Source organism: Bombyx mandarina, chromosome 01 (genome assembly GCF_030267445.1).
Source record: "Bombyx mandarina strain Sakado chromosome 01, ASM3026744v2".
In the NCBI taxonomy this organism is placed as follows: domain Eukaryota; kingdom Metazoa; phylum Arthropoda; class Insecta; order Lepidoptera; family Bombycidae; genus Bombyx; species Bombyx mandarina.
Window position 1 is genome coordinate 15,309,840 of NC_143208.1, and position 17,744 is coordinate 15,327,583.

The window sequence follows — 17,744 nt, forward strand, 5'->3', positions numbered from 1 at the left end:
TGACACTTTACAAAACTTGCATAAGGCCCATCATGACTTACGCGAGTGTGGTGTTCGCTCACGCGGCCCGCACACACATAGACACCCTCCAATCTCTACAATCCCGCTTTTGCAGGTTAGCCGTCGGAGCACCGTGGTTCGTGAGGAACGTTGACCTACACGACGACCTGGGCCTCGAATCTATCCAGAAATACATGAAGTCAGCGTCGGAACGGTACTACGATAAGGCTATGCGTCATGATAATCGCTTTATCGTTGCCGCCGCTGACTACTCCCCGAATCCTGATCACGCAGGAGACAGTCACCGTCGACGCCCTAGACACGTCCTTACGGATCCATCAGATCCCTTCAGCCTTCAGCTCTAACACTAGGAGCAGGCTTAGGGACCCCGGTAACCGTACTCGTCGAACTCGACAAAGAGTTCGCCGTGCAATCTAACCCATGAATCAACTCGCTGAGTTTCTCGCCGGATCTTCTCAGCGGGTCGCGATTCCGATCCGGTAGTAGATTCATTCGCGAAGCAGTTGCTCTTGAGCTGTTAGGTCTCCTTCGGAGGCGCTCGGGTAGCTGTTAGCAAATCCCACCCCTCCTGGCTGAGCCTTTGCTCGCCCACCTTTTTTTTTTATGGCTTAGATGAGTGGACGAGTTCACAGCCCACCTGGTGTTAAGTGGTTACTGGAGCCTATAGACGTCTACAACGTAAATGCGCCACCCACCTTGAGATATAAGTTCGAAGGTCTCAAGTATAGTTACAACGGCTGCCCCACCCTTCAAACCGAAACGCATTACTGCTTGACGGCAGAAATAAGCAGGGTGGTGGTACCTACCCGCGCGGACTCTCAAGAGGTCCTACCACCAGTGAACCACCTGTCCTGGTGAAACTGGAAATGCCTCCGGGTCACCAGTAATCCAATAATCATTAAAAAAAAACACACTAACCGTTGCAGTAGTAGCAATCTAAACTATTTATAGAAATTAAGGCAATTATTTTTCTGGTCATCCTGATCGGGATATTACTCGACACGTGTTTCAAGTTAATCTGATGTTTTGAAATTAGAAAAAGTTACATTGAAAGATTTCGTTACATAGATTGAAAGATCAGCGTAATAGTAGCGTTACAACTCTTTGGGCAAACGATTTGAATGGATATAAAAAGCTTTTTCGGGACGTGGGCCGAACCTGCTTAGAGGTTCCCGGAACGTGGAGCGCAAGGTACGCGGGACTAGATGGCCGAAGATGTTAGAGGCCCATTCACTAAACGCCTCCACTGTACTCTCGCCCGATGCTAGAGACAGATCCCGGGCAATTTTTCCGCCGTCAACACTAAATTTTAAAATAAAACATTATATTTTAACGAGTCACCAGTTCACAGTACTGACAACTAAAAGAAATCCATTATAAAAAATAGATTAAACTTAAAGTTAAGAGTTTAAATCTGTACATCGCACCTAACATAAAAAGCTAAGCAAATGGTGGGATGTATTTTAAGTCACCCAACCCACAAATTAAAATGTATTAACGCATATATTCTCTAGGAAAAACATAAGTTGACGATGAAACTACACAATAGTGAACGGTTCAAGAATAACACCTTATTCATCCCGGACTACGAAAAGTTTGAAGTATCCGAAACATCAGAAATTATAAATGCAAATTGAAACCATTAATGTAATTTTAATTATGTTTAGGATACGCTGAATTAAAACAAAAGCAATTTTGACTTCTGTGATATCCGGTGTGAAACATTTAAGGTAGGTATTTGATTTTACTAGTCTAGTTTAAGTCTTCGTTTTCAACAATTATTATTCCTCGGTCGTAACAACCTGTTTAATTAAGTGGCACATTCATTATCATTTAACAGATAACAATTAATTGTTAAAAATTACGATCCCTAGTAATTGCGCGATTCTTGGCTGTAATTTGACATCAATTTCTTTTCGGTTTCATTTTTCGTTTTTCACGTTAGATAACGACGGTACTTATCATAAATTAATAAGGTCAAGCCAGTCAATGTATAGCATTTGAATATCACACGTTGAAACATTTGCTAATTAAGTATGTTATTTCAAACTATCGCGCCAATTATTTAACGTTAATTATGTAATATATGAACGTCGCGTAGGGGAGGACATCTGATGACCGATGTATTTTATTGAAAGAGTTTGGTTTTGTTTAACGTAATTTAATAATCAATGGCTGTTAGATTTTTGTGACGTCACACCTAAAACATTTCTCCGTTAAATTATATTCCTCTGATTTTGCAGACGTCATACCCCACCGGGTGCATTTGCCGAAGTGTACAGATATGATAACGTGAATGTCTCCAAGTGCCTTCAGATGTGAGTTCGAGGACTTGATTGCATTACCCAAATATCATAACCCTTCAAAGATAATAGAATGAGAGCTTCACGGCAGAAACAGACATGACGGTGATACCTACGCGTGCGAGGTCAAAATTAGTGAATGACCCCTACCACCAATAAAAGTATTGATTACGCATTAGTTTTACGTTTTTTCAACATATAACAACGCGACCTAGACTTCGAAAAAATGCGAAAACGAACAATTTCCGCCTCCACGACGAGGAAATAACATCGTAAAGCTAATAAAATTATATGAATATGTACAAATAAATGTAAATTTTAATGCAGCTCTAATTACTTCCTGTTTCTATGACAATTGCAGAAAAGCCAGTTTCATCTCTGCATCAACGCATGCAATCCCACAAACACTGATTATGTAATGAGCTACGTGCATTCAGTCGTCACGAACGTTTTATAATCATTCAACAATGACAATATACGATATAGAGATACAAACAACCACGTTGCGACATTGCCGTAAACTGTTTGTCCTTTGACATACTAGATATATATATCTCCAAATACTGCGACATATTGAAATCTATATATTAATACGTGAAGCAAAAACTTTGTATCCCTTTTTACGAAAATTGCGCGGACGGAGGAGTATAAAATTTTCCACACTTATAGAGAACATAGAGAAGAAGTGCACAAAGGTAATTTTTTTTTTTAAATAATGCCATAAAAGATACATTAAATCAATAAAGAAAACAATACACACACTACATACCATGTATTTTACGCACACGCGCATGCATACTATTTATTGTCAAACTTTTGTTCTTGACGTCTGTGGTCAAATTGAGAATAGATTAAATACTTTTTGTCTTTATTAATATATTTTTTATGGAGTAGCCTTGGCGAAATTTGTGATTATAGAAGTATAAAATACAATCATAATAGTGTACAAACTTACAATTCTAATTAATTATAGTCGAATTTCGACTACTGCGGGACCTCTAGTATATCTAAAAATCAAAATAACGATCACTGTCAAACGTATTTTATTTCGAGACGACGAGACAATAATATGATAAGCAAGGCTGCTTTGAAGGCTAGCTTTGACTTCAAGTACTAGGGACCGAGGGAGCTGCGAAGCTGTTTATGAAAATACGACAACGTTCAATTTAAAATTTATGGATTGTTTGATACCTTTACTTTGATCTTTTCTTTTATGCAGTTGCCGCCGTAGATTTATAGAATAAAAATACGATATTCAGGTTTTCACATTGGATGGGTGAGCTCATAGTGCATTCGGAACTTAGAGATTTGACAATCAGAATGTTGCAACCCACCTTCAGACAAGAGATCAAGGTCTCAATTCTATTGTATAACAGCTACCTGCCTTTCAATTCGAAACACACCCGACTGCTTCCTGGTAGAAATAGGAAAGACGCATACATAGCTTTGCGGTCTTACAATAAGTAACCCTTATGACCGAAATAGGCCGAGTGACCATCGCAGTAGGCTGGTATAATACTCAGAGGAAACTGCCGCCCATTCTCAGACGATTTCAAATATGTACATACTAACAACGAAACTGACTCATTTTAAACAAAAACAAACAGAACATGTATTAAAGTTTTATTGTATCATTAAACCGCTATACTAAAACAACAAATCTGCTATTCAAATAATACCGTATATTAAAACACGAATTCTCACAAACATACAATGCGTATGTACCACTGCGAAATATTTATACATATAATATTTACCTAGAGTATTTATTTACCTCGATTTTGAGCAATACAATCTCTATGGTAAATATCTCAATCTCTCGTAATCTAAATTCGATGACGATTCAACGAAGCCATTAACTGACTGACATAAATAATAAACTCATTTTTATTAATTCCTAAAATGTAAATTAATCTTGTCAATTTTACGGATCCGAAGTGGAGAATAGTTGGAGTAGGTAATGTTAGTGATCCAATCTCAGCGGGCCGTGGTCAAGGCGTGGTTTTGCCGTCTGGCAGTACCTGCCTATAAGGACCGTCCAAGCGATTCCCCAGTCCTCTCGGCTAGCTGAATCGAGACTTCGCGCATCGAGCCTACGATGCTCGGCAGCGACGAGTTCTGGCAGGCGATGCTCCGGTTATCCTGGAAAACCAGCGGCACTGCCCGAATGGCTTGACGTGCTGCCATGCCGCGGAGACCAGCATCGTTGGTAGGCGACGACCTTAACGACCCGTCATGCGTCAGTCGGACGTTCTTTGGGGGGCGCGTTGAGTCTGGTTATACTGTTGACTGCGGGAGCACTCCTACTCTGCCCGGGTTCTAACCCCGGGCGGAGATTGAATGTAGGGTGGGTGAGTGCAAGTGGAGTCGTTTTTTTTTTATTGCTTAGGTGGGTGGACGAGCTCACAGCCCACCTGGTGTTAAGTGGTTACTGGAGCCTATAGACATCCACAACGTAAATGCGCCACCCACCTTGTGTTATAAGTTCTAAGGTCTCAGTATAGTTACAACGGCTGCCCCACCCTTCAAACCGAAACGCATTACTGCTTCACGGCAGAAATAGGCAGGGCGGTGGTACCCACCCGCGCGGACTCACAAGAGATCCTTCCACCAGTAACAAGAGGTCCTACCACCAGTAACAAGAGGTCCTACCACCAGTCAAGAGGTCCTACCACCAGTACAAGAGGTCCTACCACCAGTACAAGAGGTCCTACCACCAGTACAAGAGGTCCTACCACCAGTACAAGAGGTCCTACCACCAGTACAAGAGGTCCTACCACCAGTACAAGAGGTCCTACCACCAGTACAAGAGGTCCTACCACCAGTACAAGAGGTCCTACCACCAGTTAATGGGTAGGGCCCTAAATATGACTTGTACCCGTGGTCTGCTCCCAACATCTGTAAATCGTTCAGTCTCACATACCCTGCATGCCCCCCTAGGCGGGAACGTGTAAGGTTCGACCCCCTACCGGGGAAAAAACGAATGTGTCGCGTAAATAACTTATTCTCTTTATTATACTCAGACGAATAAGATGAAAATCCGAAATTTTATTATTCCAATCTGTGTACAGTTTTGTGTTCTGAAATCTGAATTATACGAAAATACTATGATGAAACCGATAAACAAAAAAAAATGATAGGCTAGTGTTAGCTAATTCGCTCAAGTTGAGCTCGTGAGCTAAACGCCCGGGCGTAGCTGAAAAGCCCTCTAGACTACCAGTGAAGAGGTAGGGGAAAAATGTTCTACATATTTCTGCCGCGAAACACATCCGTGTCAGCTTAGAGTGATGGATATCCGTTATTTTAACGCAACCAACTCTTCGATGTAATGTCTCATTCGATGAGAGTTCCCGAGTAATGCAATATAAAATATGCTGGATGCTGATTAGGCCATTATAAAGAGCTATCACGATAGAATTTTTCATCAAACCTTGTTATTTTTTCATTAAGTTACTTGTGCGTCCCAAGACCTCTGATGCCTCGGGGGACAGTCAGAGCTTCAGTAACAGTCAATTGAATACCCGATAATGTTGATCTTAGCTAAATAAACGAGATTTTTCAATATTTCCTTAAGAAGCGTCCGTCACTTATTACGTAACACAAAGATTTTAGGATCTCGCACGGTCTGTTCTGCTATCGGGGAGGTACCATAAAATAATTTGTGTAAATCAGTTTTATCTTGAAATTTTTTTGTAAAGTTCATAAAATTTTCGAAAAAAAAAAACCTATAGAAAAATAAAAACGATCTATTCACCCGATAAGTTCTCTATATCTCGGTTGCAACGACGCGGCGCAATAAAAGGAACGGAACGTGAAAAATCCCGGAATGTACGGAACGCGTTCGGTCTGTAGGAAATGCGATGCATTAACCCTATATCATTGTCGATCACAATTCACACATGGGATGTGTTATTTCCTGTTCGCCTTTAGTTTTCAGTTTCATTTTATTTTCTGTTCGTGCGATCGGAGACAGCGTCTATTTTATTGGTCGGCGCTTCTCTAAAGCACGTATTGAGAGTTTAAGATATTGTCGCTACCGACTTTTAAAGGACGTCGTTTCTTTTGGGCCACGGGATATTTTTGTGATAACCGTCGCGCTTGACTGATGGGCGTATTGTGCGATTGAGATTTGAACCTCTTCACGTTGTAATATACATGTATGGGCTGTTGTGCTATTTTTAATGTATAGACGGCTAGACGAGCTCCCGGCCTATTTAGTTTAAGTGGCTACTTCATAGGCATCGCAATGTAAATTTCGCCATCTACTTTGAGACGTGAGGTGTATGTCTCAATAGTATAATCTAATGGCCATCCCACTTTTCAAATTAGAACATGTGCCTACTTCACGGCAGAAATAGTCAAGGAACCTAAGTTTACGGGCTTGCAGTACAACCTACAATCAGTAAAAAAAACCATAAGGCTAAATATTGCTTTAGGTCGCAATTCAGCAAATAAACACTAAAAACACTGTGACACCTTTCCTTGTGAATTCCGCCTTTTGTGAACCGTCGGTTTTGTTCGATTCTGAGTAATCTCACAACGAAATAATGGGAGATATTTTATCTTCGTTTATTTTATTAGAAAAACATATTTTATTTTCGTTTATTTTTTAAGAAGGGCTCATACCTGGAATACCTTATGTAACTTTTATTTTTGTATTCCTAAAGTATTTTGTTAGATCTTCATTTTTTATAGGTATTTTCCGGATTCTGATATTACAAAACTATTTAGGTCGGTTTTTATTCAATAACTGTTTACTGCATTTCCACCGTGCATTGGTCCAGCAATGTAAATACATTTTGTTCTCCCAGATATCAACACAGTTTTATCGGAACAAATAGAATCTATTTCGAGTAATTCATTTTATTCCGCTTCCTATCAGAGGAGACCGGAAGTATTCAGGTACGAAATTGGATCGAGCGAAAATTCTTAGACGACAATGGAAATTGAGTAGAATGTTTGACTACAAAAAAAAATCAACCATTTTAATAACCTTACACAAAAGGGTCGAAAGATTTCGGATTCCCATAAAAGGGATGACCGGCACCAGGGTAGTAATTAGATTTACATACAAAGCTCAGATTTGAAGGGTAAGACAGTACTTATACAATACAGTTGAGACTTCAAACTCAAGTTCCAAGTCGGCAGCGGCAACCTCTATGAACTTCGAGAACAACTTAACACCACGCGAACCGTGAAAACATTAAAGCAACAAAAAAATCAATCATATATTACTTCAATTTTTTTTGCACGTGCTGGTAGCTGCCTAAACACAAATAAGCACAAACTTAGGTGTAGTCTGCGATTGAAGCAATCACGAAGCCAACGCGTTACGGAGACTATCGATAAATATGAAATACTACCCATTATTGCACCTACACGCGCGTCATCAGCCCCGTGTTATGCTAGAAACTTTCTTTGAAGTGCCAACAATAACTACATCAATTAGGTACGACCGGGTGAACGGTATACCTAACTATAAATAAAGTACAGAAAAATATTAATTTGAATGTTTTTATGGTAGAACCTCGCCTTCGTACTTCAATATAAACATAAATTTTCATTAAAATACGGAATTCGAGTCGCAAACTCATCAAACGTAACTGCTGCAGCCTGTGAAACTACAAAGGAGAACACATATTTGATTACAATTTCAATGTTTTACTTTGGTAATTGCTTTTGTCAGTTAACTGACAAACTGCCTGACTTTACTGGTGGTAGGACCTCTTGTGAGTCCGCGTGGGTAGGTACCACCAATCTGCCTATTTCTGCCGTGAAACACTAATGCGTTTCGGTTTGAAGGTGTGGGAAACCGTTGTAACTATACTTGAGACCTTAGAACTTATATCTCAAGGTGGGTGGCGCATTTACGTCGTAGATGTTTATGGGCTCCAGTAACCACTTAACACCAGGTGGGCTGTGAGATCGTTCACCCATCTAATGAATAAAATAAAAAACTGTTGAAGTTTGTAGGCGTTTTTTTTTTATCGTAATGTTAAAAAACGCGTTTGGTCATAATTTTACAATAATCTAGAATATTAATACATATAATGTTTTCATATACACGATTAGTCGCATAATGAACAATGATCATTTATGATTTGACACATAACAATCGTTATTATCCTGCCTACAAAGTGACCCGGTACGTAAAAATATCTATATATTAATACGTGAAGCAAAAACTTTGTATCACGTGAGTATGAAATTTTCCACACTTATAGAGAATATCTTGAGAAGAATTGCACAATGCTAATATTTTTTTGAAATAATCCATACAAGGTACATTAAATCAATAAAGAAAACATTACACACACTACATACCATGTATTTGACGCACACACGCATGCATACTATTTATTGTCAAACTTTTGTTCTTGACGTCTGTTGTCAAATTGAGAATAGATTAAATATTGTTTGTCTTTGTTAATATTTTTTATAGTATAGTCTTGGCGAATTTGTGATTATAGAAGTATAAAATACTATTAGTGTACAATACTACTACTAATAGTGTACAAACTTACAATTCCAATTAATTATAGTCGAATTTCGACTACTGGGGGACCTCTAGTATTAAAAAAAAAACTCAAACTCTTATTCTGTCGTCAGTTTGTTTTGGTATCAAAAGTGTCTTATTAAATGGGTTCCCTAGTTTGAGACCGAACATTTATGCCCGAACTGTATGTGAGTTTACACAACAACACAAAACATACAACGATATATCCAAGCCATATATGCATATACTAGCGACCCGCCCTCGCTTCGCTTCGGAAACTGTAATTTATTACTGATTTCTCCACTATTTAATATGTTATTACACATATAAACCTTCCTCTTCAATCACTCTATCTATTAAAAAAACCGCATCAAAATCCGTTGCGTAGTTTTAAAGATTTAAGCATACATAAGGACAGACAGATATAGGGACAGAGAAAGGGACTTTGTTTTATACTATGTAGTGATATGTAGTGATATTTGGTATCAGTGGCGTCACAGACCGATTCATTAAGCATTCGACAGCCCGCAGCATCTGAGTATGTGTTCACTGAACCCCAGTGACTTGTGAGTCAGAACTATGACCCTCAGTGCGCTCCGCGAAATCCGTGTTGTTATTGAATAAGTAATGTTCTGGACGCCGGTTTTTATTTGGAAGCTAAACTTGAATTTATGTCATTTAAAAATGCAGATAATCAATATTTTATATATAAAATATCTTTGTTATATTGAAACTAAAATGTTTATTTGTTGAAGTAATTATAGTCAATCATCAAATCAGTCTTGATTTTTTAATCTTACGTGATTGAAAATAACATAACTAAATGGTATTAAAATATATTATGTGTATGTGTGTATTAAATATTAAATTGCCTAAGGCTACATTACTCTTGCATACAACACGAGTCGAACTTGGATTCGGAAAACAAGATAATTCGTTATGACATTTTGCTCAGTTAGGTTTTGCAAAGCTTCGTTACATCATTATGTTGGCAAAGAGATAACTCGACTAAAATTATTCTCCAACGTAGTTAGTATATTTTTAATATCCACTAAATTTTGGAAACACGGATTTACTTACAGAAAATTATTTTTTTCAGAAATATATAGGTATATGTTTCAAATTATATACTTTATAATACATATAACGACAATGTCAATTACATAAATATCGCTATCGAGAATCGCACTGACAGGCACAAGTTTATCGCTCCAACCGTAACAAGGAATATTCTTTAGGTATATTTATGTCGAATACATGAATGGATATGATCCTTACGTCGCGTCGTCGCTGGCGGGCGACAGTTAAATGTTAAGTAGAGGGCAGCATGCCAATTAACTAGCGTAACAGCTATACTCAAATTCACTGCCAAGGTGGATCGCGTAGATAATGTTTGAGAGGCGGCGTTGAATGGCATTCATTAGGTACATTTTAAAATTCGACTGCAATTTAATACATAAAAATAACAAACTTTCTACATTTTACTAATAAAGATTTATACATTTTAAAATAAAGAGAGCTTTATGTCAGGTTTTTTTTAATTAATTCATTAATTCGAAAATATTAATTTAATAGAACAAAAATAGATCAGAATGGTATACTAATAAAGATGCCCAAAAACCGAATACACTTTTATGACAGAGCTCTCGGCTCACTTTGTCTATCGAAGTGTCTTTTACCGAAACTGATAGATATCACAGAGTGAATGCCCGATTCAGAACCACCACATGGCAAAAAAGTGATAGTGAGGTTGAATCGCCGATTTAGCACTAAGTTTTGGGACTGTGAGGCAGTTACAATACCCACCTCTACGGAAGAACAATGTCCCACTACTTAAGCGTTTCGCAGAAGTTGGTGCGGCGAGCCTTGCCAGCAAATGGATAAATAAAAATAGTATGATCAATGAAAAGGGTTTATTGATTGACGAGCGTGTGGCCGTGGCTCATGGACGTCGGCAATGCCAGGGGCACAACTGCTATCTACTGATTATTCTTAGCGCTCTAGCTACGTAGATAGTATTAAACAATTCCCAATGAACCGAATGAGCTTAATGTAATGCAGCACTGGAGCGGGCTGAATGTCGTGCACTCTGGATTAGACTTATATTTAGATTACGCTGATGAACCTATTTTTATTTGTGTATTTTGTGTATTATGTAAGTTTTTTTTTATCATCGATGATAATTACTCGTAAATGGTAGTTTTAACAATATTTCATTGATTCGGTATCTGAAATAAATTAGTTTTAATTGAATTTAAATTGTTTTGAAAACCGAAGCAGAGCTCCGTCGCGATGTATGGGTATACAGTTTTTTTTGTTTTTCTTTAATGCACATTTCTTTGTGGACTTTTCTTCGTTTCCTGATAGTCCAGCTAACTAAAGGATCAGAATGTTTTTCTTCATCTTATATAATTATGCAATCTAGTCTATATTTTAAGAACAAAGTAATATGAAACAATTTAAGAGGTATATTTTTTTTATAAAAAACATATTGTCGTCATCATTATAGAAACAATGAACATTAATTAATTAATCAGTCTTTACCTACCTAAATATTATTCTACTATTCTGTTATAAAAATTATGATTAGTCTAAAAATACACAAAGTTCGCAGGATAATTGTGAGAATGTCGCCTGAAGTCCATAACTAGAAAACATTACACAGAAAATTTGGAACGTAAAAACACGAGCCGGTAATGTTATTTCGACTTGGAAAGTTATATGGGAATTCCACACCTGCTGAAGTTTAGCCATAACTGGATACTCGTCGGATTGCTCGTTACCGCGTCGCATATTCCTAAGTCTGTTATTTTAATCCTCAAATCGATGTTGGCATGAGGTTCGCCCATAATAAATTAAATTAAATATCTACATTATCCTTGATTGCGCTAATAAATGTACAATTACTCCGGGAGCTAGGTCAGAGCAATTAAGTTTTAAATAGTGGATTTTAACTACACCCACGTACGTGTGAACGTGACTTAAAGAAATATTGTATTTGGAAATATGAGCATATTTTGTGGAATAGTATCAGTATGAAGATTTTGTGAAAAAGTTCACGGCTAATTAGAAACTAGAACACGATTTTCCCATCCGAATATACAGGCCGAGAACACAACCGAATTTTACTGATTTCAATAAACAGAAATGCACAGTTTTCACAGATCGTTATTGGCTTCGTAAATGGATTATTCAGTTCGATACCAAAAATACACACCGCTGCCAATACGGATGTAAACGTTAAATCATAACAAAGCCGAGAAACGGCGCCGGCGGCGTGAGTATTCAAATTTGATGCACAGGACAAACTATAACACGTTGATCTGAATGATTCAAGGTAAATAAAAAAAAACAACCAAAGAAAGATTTTACTTTGTTATTTTTTAAAACAAATCGAATGGACATGTCTAATTGTAAGTAAATATAACCTTGCTTTGTTCTCTCACATGGAGGTCAGTTTCGATCAGGCTCCAATATCCCGTGTGACTTTTTCGACCATACTGAATCAGTTCATTGACAAACTTAGTACCATAAATTTTGGAGAAACGTTGCAGCGCGCGGCTGCATCTGGTATTCCACAAGGGAAATATATGGAAGTAGCCGAACAAGTTTGAGGAATGAGTAATAAATTCCGAAAAATATTTATAGAAAGAAAATATATACTATGTATTTAACTAACTTATTAGTTTAACTTTATAATGGATATTTTATAAATGAACACGGCGTTCTAATTCGAAAATCTTGGTTGTATATAATATGTATTTCTACATATATTTATATTGGGTGTTTCTTCACCACATATTTCGACAATCAAACAAGAAAATATCCAAAGCATTCGTTAACATATTTCGTTGATCATATTCTGGTGTTCACCGATTTACATAAAAAGTCGGTGGTGTTGATAGTTTGATGGCATAACATGGCGAAGAATTTGTCAGACCAATAGAAGTATGGAATGGAATCATAGAGGATTAATTGTTCTAATTTATTGTCTCAGTTTCAGATTTAAATACTAAAAGTGAAATGTATCGCTTCATTAGACTAAAGTTACATTAGAAGTGATTAAAAACTAGGCGCGGAAACCAGAGCGTCTTGCCTCGGTAAATTAATCTCGCCGAGCCGTGCTTGCATTATTTTGCATTTTCATGTAGTTCTTAAGTTGTTATAATTAACTTCCAGCGCGGTGTTCAGGTAAAACCCCTCGGACGGAAAGGAAATATTTTAAATAAAACTTAATTTTCATTGTAGCCTTTTTGAATCATAAAAGAAGTAGTTAGTTAATGGAGAAATGTAAAAGACGCAAGCGAGAAATAACCGCAGGCGAGGCAAAAGAACAATTGTACTAGATCCCAGAACAGAGCTCCGAAATCGAAATTGGCACAGGTATGTGAATACTTTCGATGTTAGTCACAAATAAACGTTTTATATCCGAACTCTCTACCCCACGGAAATTTGTTGATGAGAATCACAGCATTCTAATAACGGTCTGGTTTCAATACTTTCCGTTGGAAATCCAATTAGACCACAGAACAGACAGAAGTTCTCGAGAAATATGAATTGTTTTCTACACTTTTTCTACATATTTTTTTTCATAGTGGCTAACGTTTTTATAATGCGTATGTATGCAATCGAGGCTTTTTATTTATTTACACCGCGAGGATATTTTAATTTGCAATAGCACATTGCTACACGATGCGATTCCTTTATTACCCCGCACGGAAGCGTCTAAGGCCACCTAATAACCAGTGCCAATCTTCGGCCATGGGCACCGGTAATGCAATCATGCGTCAACGAGACCTTGGGATACTCCGTCGTTAGGTATTTGAATTATGTTATTTAAACATAGGATGGGTCTGACGGATCTGAGCATCAGAAGTATCTAAGCATTTAGTATATTTATAAGCCGGTATGTTTGTTAATATAAAATCTGGTCAATCTCATTTCAAAAGGCAGTATTAATTAAGTCACCTAAGTGATCCTTTGGTTCTGGCAAGAAAATACTGGATTTTTTTTGGGTAATCTATTGCTTATCATGGTGAGTTTTTTAGGTTCTTGTCCATATATCTATTTTCACGCCTAAAATTAGTATACAGTTTAACATCGTTGTTTTTTTTATTCATTAAATTAATCATAATTTCAGAAGTTTCGATTTGACATTTTCGTTTTCGTGTTAGCGGAATGCTAAACTTTATTAAAGTATAGTATTTTTATTATGACTAGAGGTCCCGTAGTACATAGTCGAAATTCGACTATAATTAATTGGAATTGTAAGTTTGTACACTATTATGATTGTATTTTATACTTCTATAATCACAAATTTCGCCAAGACTACATTATAAAAAATATTAACAAAGACAAATAATATTTAATCTATTCTCAATTTGACAACAGACGTCAAGAACAAAAACTTGACAATAAATAGTATGCATGCGTGTGTGCGTCAAATACATGGTATGTAGTGTGCGTAATGTTTTCTTTAACGATTTAATGTATCTTATGTATGAGTTATTTTAAAAAAATATTAGCATTGTGCACTTCTTCTCTATATTCTCTATAAGTGTGGAAAATTCCGTCCTCCTCCATCCGCGCAATTTTCGTAAAAAAGTATACAAAGTTTTTGCTTCACGTATTAATATATAGATTAATTCTAACGAAAACATATCACCGCCTCATTGTATTTTAAAACATGTTTTTAATCTATTATTGATTATCGATAGAAATGCTGTTTGAGATGTTTTTTTATCTTTGTAGCTTATTGGTGAATTTTTAACTGTAAATTTCCTCCGCTTTACTCAATTTCCGGTTTGGATTAAAGTTGTGACTTAAATAGGACTTAAACATTATAAACCAAACTAGAAGGTAAATGCAAATTATCTCTTACTTGGGCCTTTTATTTAACTTTTTAAGCTCTTTCTAATTAAACGAAAACTTCGGTCTACTTAAAAGATTGTTTTTTTTCTTTCTTGTATAATTATTTAGGCCGTAATTATGTAGTTTTGTTACCTTTAATAAAATTATCAAAAAAATTTTAAACTTATTTAGTCTCGTATAATTTTGTTCAGTGAAGTTCCTTGATAAATTTAAGATAAATTCTGTACCATTTTAGCCCGTCTGTGCACGTCAGCTTCCTTATTAGGCGTATCAGGCATTGCAGACCATAATTTTGAATTCAATTTTACGTCCGCAGTATTTATGAGCATGTGTGCACATGTATTTAGCTGTTTCATCTAATGATGACATATTTGAAGCATCTTACCGTCCGAATACTTCTTCTGATTACACTTACATCTCCATCTGATACAGAGCCTGACATATGCTGCTGGATTTATCTAATATTTGTTTAACTATCTTTTGACAAAATTTACACTGGTGGTAGGACCTCTTGTGAGTCCGCGAGGGTAGGTACCACCACTCTACCTATTTCTGCCGTGAAGCAGTAATGCGTTTAGGTTTGAAGGATGGGACAGCCGCTGTAACTATACTTGAAACCTTAGAACTTATGTCTCAAGGTGGGTGGCGCATTTATGTCGTAGATGTCTATGGGCTCCAGTAACCACTTAACACCAGGTGGGCTGTGAGCTCGTTCACCGATCTAAGCTATAAAACGAACAAAAAAATGGTTCATGTTTATCCAGGCTTTTCTTTTGGTTAGGCCTAAATATTTTAAACGTTGTCTTATAAATTTATTTTTGCATTTCATGATTTCGTATTTTATTATTGGCAAACGTGTTTTCTCCATACTAAGGGTACCGTGGGAGTTATTTGATTGTAATTTTCGATTGTTTTTCTTTCTCCTTCGTATGTGTTTCTTTTTATGGATGTTAATGGATTTTACGAATTACCTATTTAATGGATAATTAAGAGAATAATTTAAAGTTCATATTATTATCAGGGAATTAATGTTTTTAATTTTATGGATAATCTAATGTTTGAATGTTAGCCAAATTAATGTACAACATTTCTTTTCAGAGAAATATGATTGTCATCCATTTCCTAAAGGCACAAAGCGCATTTTGGTTACTAAGCCTAGATATAGGTTTATTTTACTCTTGCATTTCCAACATCAACCTAAATTTAAAAAAAATCACCATTCATAACAAAATTACGCAAAGGTATAAAACGGTTTTACGGCCTGTTTCGCACAAATAAAGCTTTCCCGTATTAAATTCGTATTCTAGTTTACCGTATACTAAAAAAAAGTCAAGACTCAGTTAATTTCTCCAAATGCTTTCTCAGGCAAATAGCACTTACCTGATTTTGTGGGATACGACGGCGAAGCACTGTAGTAGTAGCAATACACGCCGAACCCCACTACGAGCAACACGATTGCGAGGATTCGAGTGGAGAAGGGCCTGCAGCGGAGTAGTCTGGCTCTCATGTTGCAGTCTAAAAAGAGGTTCATTTTAAAATGGTTCTATTTAAATATATTTTAAAACTAAGTAAACGTATCATTGACGAGCGTATAAATACAGCACAATAAGTATGAGTATTAATTTTAATAAAAATAAAAATTATTTTTTAATGGCAACGGCTACCAAATACATACTTTTTATATAAATATATTTAAGCTTGTGGCCAAATTTTAATTGACTTTTCTTATTTGTTACATTTCTTAGATAATGAATGTCTCAAGTTAACTTTATAATAACTTATTAATTAGTTTTTATTGTCATTGAAATGTGTGTAGTCTCTGAGAATTAGTTCAGTGTGTCAGTAGTAATAGTACGAAATATAAATTAATTATCCGTTATTATAATTATCCGTTAGTTTTGTATAGTCCATTACATTCTTGAATTATAAAGCAACTGAAATATGAACACAAAACAATAATGATTAATTAGTAAACTTCCAAAATACTTCATCTAGGTCTCTTTAAAAGTTGGTCAAGAGTTGATTTTTGTATTATCATTTTTATAGTAGCAATAAATAAATGTTAATTAGTTTGTAACCGCAATGATGTACATTAAATTCATAATTTTAACTGTCCTAAGATTTTAATTTATTTATTGAAAAAATATTATTACCTAATTCCCTTTATTCGTGATAATATAAAACACGAATTTTTGGACGTATTTAAAAATATAGACTTTAGTTGAAATGATATAAGAAGCTCCCAAAAAAAAAAAGCATCTTAGACAACTTCGCGTAAACAAGTAGTAAACACGAGTGTCCATGGCACGCTGCCGCAGTAATTATTTATCTCACCTTTATTTTAAACGTAGAATATCATAAACAATCTCCACATTTTACATAGCACGTGTACCAGTAGTAATTTATAAGATAATAATTTATTTTCGTTGTATAAGAGCGATTCAAATAAACGCATACACCCTCGCTCTGTGACTTCCAGACTAGAATAACTAGAATTCGGAATCTGAATTCTGAACGCAGTGCGGAATGCGGGTGGAAACATCATGAAGCTAGCTACGAATTAACGTCAAATTGTTTGACAGTGTCTGTCAAAACTTTTTGTAGAGTTTCGAGCGATAGAGGTATCATCTTGTGTACAGATTAGTAACCAGACTATACGACAAAATATGTGTACTGTGTCCTTGTTTTTTAAAAGCTCCCACAAAAACAGAATTCAAGTGGCATTATATATCGACGCTTGAAAGGCAATCCTGACTAAGCGACAAAAGTATGTAAAATGAGTTAGATACACCATTGGAATCGTCTGATTTTTCTGCGTCATTTAGTATAGGTTTCATCACTCTGTGACGTGTTTTATGTCGCTTAGATATGGTGTGATTTTCATAAAAATGCAGAGTTTTTTCCTACCAAACGACAAAAAAAAAGTTATTTTTGAGACATCCTGCAGTTAGGACATTTTAATAATAAGGTATTATTTACTTAGTCAGTTATTCATGTTTTTAAATTTTCATTTGTTTGTATTTATTTATTTTTACTTGTTATGAAATTTTTCT

The 17,744-nt window shown here is 36.2% G+C and overlaps 1 protein-coding gene across 1 annotated transcript in view; it reads right to left on the reverse strand.

The window, feature by feature from the left end:
- alpha-Man-IIb (alpha-Mannosidase class II b) overlaps positions 1 to 17,248 on the reverse strand; it is a 109,756-nt gene extending 92,508 nt beyond the window's left edge. Inside the window, exons 1-2 of the mRNA XM_089733256.1 lie at positions 17,026 to 17,248; positions 16,072 to 16,206 (exon numbers count right to left, since the gene is read on the reverse strand). Of these exons, the coding sequence (XP_089589382.1) occupies positions 16,072 to 16,198 (127 nt within the window). The 5' untranslated portion in view covers positions 16,199 to 16,206; positions 17,026 to 17,248. The remainder of the gene's footprint in view (positions 1 to 16,071; positions 16,207 to 17,025) is intronic.
- Positions 17,249 to 17,744: the final 496 nt, after the last annotated feature.